Here is a 4,914-nt window from a genome sequence, read left to right as displayed (position 1 = left end):
AGGAATAATTTTAATTATTAAAATAAGACGTTTTCAACTTAGATTTTTTAAACTAAGTTTTTGAATGTACAGTATATATAGCTTGTACTGTGACTTTTCTCGGGAACCTCCCTGGTATGGTGTGTTGGCAATGTGGGATGTTCACCCTCTACAAATTAGTCTCTTCTTAAGCCTTGTTTATTGGGATTATTTGTAGAGGAAAATTTAAATAAATAAATAAATAAATAAATGAATAAATAAACAAAAATATGGCAATGATAATCCTTTCTCGTTCTATGTTCTGAATGCCTGTTTTTATTACGGCTGGAGACTTCTTATAGCGATCGCAACAGCAGTCTCAGGGAATGCACAGGGCCACTTGGTGCTTTCTAACTCGCGTAAGTGTTATGAATATACAGGTTCATTACGAAATCACAAAATGACCAGTTCCCAAGTGAGCAGTGGAACACTGCACCGGTACTCGCAGACGATGTTAGATTTCCGTCCCACTAAATTTCTGATCGTTTCTCTTGCTTCTTCCCATCGAACAAAATTTCGCAGCCATCTCGGGGTCTTTCCTCGAAGACACAGTTTGACTGCTAATGCTTCCGGTTTTTCTTGGAATCATGATCAGGGTGCTGTATTGTGGAAGCCTGGGGAAGAGTTTCTTTTCGAGTCGGAGTGGATTTTCGAAGTCCAACTAGTTTTGTGGCAAGTCTAGGCTCTGATATGGACTACTGGGGCGCGAAATATAAAAAGATGGTTCTATCTTTTAAGAGCCACTGAAAAAGGCTCTCACTTCATCCCAAAAAAAAGGCTCTCGCTTCTTTCTCAGACCCCGCGTTACCTCAACCAGAAGTCTGGTGCAGCTGGGATTCCGGGAAAAGCAGTGAATCCAACATGAATCCTTGGAAAGACGAAGAATTGGAAAGTTTCTGCAGGGAGGCAGATTTCGATAAGGATCATGTAGAAGTTAAAGAAATGGGATCGAGAATTTGGGATTTTGTTCATGAAATCGCCCAGTTTATTGGCTTTGAAGATTCCCTTTTCGAAAACTCTGTGATCCCTAGCGGCAGTTTTTATGAGGATCTTAAAGCGGAAGGTCCAGATGAGTTTGATTTCATGATTTGCTTGGAAGACTTGTCTGAGCCTGGTGTGTGCGAGGAAAAGGAAATTCCGTTAAGACCGGTTCGCGATCCTGGGTATATTGACGTTCAAGTCGTCTCCGAAGTTCATCGCCCCCGATGGCAAAGGTATATTTCTCGACGTGGAAATCTGAGACCCGATGTCCTCTTGACAAAATTTCAACAATTAATCGAGAAAGCTCTAACGGAAATTAAACCTGTTGCCCACGATAGGTTATCGTGGGAGAGTTTCGACGTGGTACTTAGAAAGATTCCCGTGACGATGAAGCTGACGTGGAATGGGAATAAGTATTCTAACTATGAAATAGCCGTCGATTTAACTTTGTGTATTAAAATGCCTGGATGGCCTGAAGCTTCAGATGTTCGAAATCGAGTCGAGAGAGGACATCCCGGGTACAAAGCCATTCGTGAAGCAAGCCGTGTGGGCCATCATCTCGTCGCGTCCACGATCGGCGAGTCTGGAAAGCGAAGACCTTGCTGGCGTTTGTCGTTCTCAGCGGCCGAGGGCATTATACTCAAGCACATTTGTAAAAGCCCAAAGCCTATACACAAGATGACTGTTAAATTTCTCAAGGTCTTGCGAAAAAAAAATGAGGAAGACCTTTGCCTTCTCGAGCGCGGAAGCGTAGATGAAGAGGATTATTCAGCGTTTAGACAGTCTTACATCATGATAACCTGGTCTCTTAGTTCTTACGTTTTGAAGACAATGTTTCTGCAAGAATGGCTTGAGTTCCCCGAAGATTCTTACTGGAGTAAAGATAAACTGAGAGAACGAGTCAAGAGCATTTTAAAAAGAGTCCATAATAGTGTAAAACAAAGAGACATTCGTAGTTTTTGGGTCCCAGATTACAAGCTCTTTAATTTCCGAGCAAGAAATGCAACGCAAGTTGATCGTTCCGTGTCAAAGCTTTCATCTTTAATCGACAGACTTGGAGAATCTAACGAGAAGTCGCAGCCTACAACGAGGAGAAGACCTCCTGAGCCTGATGAGGGCCTTGAGCGGATGTTTTCTCTTCTTGATCTGGACGAAGTTAAATTGTCTTAATTAAGTTGGAACGAATTTACATTGGCCTGATGTAAATTCGTTCCAACTTACTGCAAGAACAATATTTGCTACTATTGTGGTTATTTCGTGTTGCTAAGCAAATCAGTACTATGACCACAGGTCGTCCAGGCTCGGTCAGGTAAAAACCGGTTCACTTGAGCCTCGATACGTTAAGAGGAAATCAGTGAACGGTTACTTTGAATATTAGGATATTTATCGCTGTTTCTCAACAACGGATACTTGCTGGACCTTGAAATTTAGTCAAGGAGAAGTAAATTTTATTATGTGGCCATTGCCGGACTTTGAGAGTAACTGATGTGGGAGAAGTATGATATTATAGGCGAGATGTGAGGTAAGGTAGAAATTACTTACCAGGGTTTTCCTTTATGTTGGTACAAGGGACAACCGGAGAAGCTGAGAGCCATAGTTTATATATATAACCTGTAAACAACTTTTCGTATTGTCCATAATGTATATAGCTGTAGTTACAGTAGCGTGGTCATGAATTTCTATAGAGCATTTCTATTTACATTATATATTCCTTTTTTATCTTTTTCCATTCTCTCCTTTCCTTATCTGCGAATACGCAGCAGCAAACTCGAAAGCTTTGCTACTTTGGCTATTGCACACTTATTCAATACATCAATACATATGTAATTCATAGTTCAGTAATACACATGAAAAAAGTTACTCGATTATGATTGGCTGAGAGCAGTACAGTTCAAGTGTAACACAGTGCAGAAAGTGCAATACACCAGTGAAAAAAGTGTAACACCAGTGCAAATTACACATCGAAATTCTGGATTATGATTGGCTAATAAACAATATGGTCACGTGATACTGGTCAGTGGATAACTCGTTTTCACAGGTGTCAATTGATCAAAACATAGGTGTCCAATATCAAAGATGTATGCTGTAAACTAGCATGATACTGGTCACATTGGCATACATGGAGGGGTGGACGTACGTACGTACGTACGGACAGTTGATGACGTCATGGCTATAAAACCAAAATTTCTCGCATCCATGGGTTATCATATTTTCTTAAATATGGTGCTCCGCGCAAGCGCCCTCCGCTATTATTAAGTAATCATGATTTTTCAGGTGCAATTTGGAAGAAATAATCACTTGAAAATTTTTTCAGACTACAATTTTGCTCGTCTTTGAAAAGAATTACTCGTACTTATTTATTCCAAATTGGACGAGAAAAATTATGTGCATTTTCGCTCTATTTGTATTGCCTAAATAGTGTGAATAAAGTAGTAGTAGTTGTTGTTGTTGTTGTTGTTGTGAAATCGTTAAATCAGTCAAATAACCGAGAGTCAAACAACCACCAGTGTGACCACAGGGGGCGGGGGAATTGAACTCAGGTCAGCTTTTCTGTTCAAATGCCTGGCCCTGGGGAAGTCATCCTGGGTCAAAAAAGTGCGACTGAATTCCTCACCCCAGGGGCATTATTGTTGCTCAAAAGAGTGCAAATTCCCCAACCCCATCTTCCTCCCAAAAATGCATAGGTAAAAAAGAACAGCAGAAATAGGGACAGAAATTATACATTTTATTTTTTAAAAGGTAACAAAGCAATAACTTGAAAATGTAAGGTCTGTTATAATGGAAAATTAACACGTAGTTCCATAGTTTATCTGGAAAGTATATTAAAATTTTGAGGACTGTCTCAACTGATACTACTGAACAAGACAGTACAACATGAACTGTTATGGTACTTTTGTTTACTTGAATTGCCATCCTTTTATAGCTCATGGCCATTATTTATATTTAATCACTAAGACAACAAATATTACAGCTAAAAACTCCGTTTCTCGCTTTTAAACTTTAAACTATGCCCTAAAGGACTTACTAAAAATAGAACGACATACTTTGTGAAGGAAAAACGAATATGACATGTTAATTACTTAAATTGTAAACAGGAACGGAAATAAAATATTAAACTTCATATAAAAGAGAGAATATTCAAAAAAGCCCCATAAGAGGACTTATGATGTGACAAATAGTGAGCCGATAAAAATGAAATTCAGTATTTCGGTCTCGTTTTTAGTATTATATAAGCTTGCTTGGAAACAAAATTCACTGCATACAAGTTGAATATAGATGACTGCCTCATAAAAGGCTAGTTCGAGGGAATTGCAGAGAATCGGTTTGCTTCTAGTGACTTCTGGGTAATTCCAAAATGGCGGTACTATTTTTCAGTCTTTCTCGGTCATTCAAGATGGCGAGCAGCCAAGATGGTGTCAGTGGACCCCACTCTTCTAACGGTTAAAGTCAAAAGTCCCGACCCCCGGAACTCAACGAATGCTCAAAAGTCCCTACCACGGGCAGACGTGTAACGTGAAATCCCCCTCCTATGCCCGGCCTCCCCCTAGCGGCTTAACAATAGTAGAGAGACAAGGGAGGAAAGTTCTCAGTGGGACCGGTCTAGCGCCGAGCCGAAATTCACGAACAGATCATCATCACAATTTGATTTGAAATCCGTCCAAACTTTTACAGGTAGACCGAAAAAACCGAAAAATTCAGCAATCCAAGCTCGATGGATGCGTAGCTGGACTTTCGTGTGCCGACTAAAAGCTGTCACGCTGTTTTCTGCTCGCTGATTGGATGATAAGAAATCATGATCCAATCAGAGAGGAGCAAACGGCGTGACAGTTTTCAGTCAGGACACGAAACGAGCTTGGACTGCTGAATTTTTCGGTACCTGTAAACGTTTTGGACGGATTTCAAATCAAATGGTAC

General features: G+C 40.2%; 1 protein-coding gene across 1 annotated transcript; it reads left to right on the top strand.

Moving 5' to 3' along the window:
- The first annotated feature begins 655 nt into the window (after positions 1 to 655).
- On the top strand, positions 656 to 3,445 carry LOC138019940 (cyclic GMP-AMP synthase-like receptor 1). Its single transcript, XM_068866913.1, has one exon. It carries the CDS (start codon positions 880 to 882, stop codon positions 2,167 to 2,169), a length of 1,290 nt encoding a protein of 429 aa, XP_068723014.1. The 5' UTR covers positions 656 to 879; the 3' UTR covers positions 2,170 to 3,445.
- Positions 3,446 to 4,914: the final 1,469 nt, after the last annotated feature.

The sequence above is a fragment of the Montipora capricornis genome, chromosome 10, assembly GCF_036669925.1.
Source record: "Montipora capricornis isolate CH-2021 chromosome 10, ASM3666992v2, whole genome shotgun sequence".
Taxonomy (NCBI): domain Eukaryota; kingdom Metazoa; phylum Cnidaria; class Anthozoa; order Scleractinia; family Acroporidae; genus Montipora; species Montipora capricornis.
The sequence above is the reverse complement of the archived record's forward strand: the minus strand, read 5'-3'. Positions and strand labels throughout refer to the sequence as shown.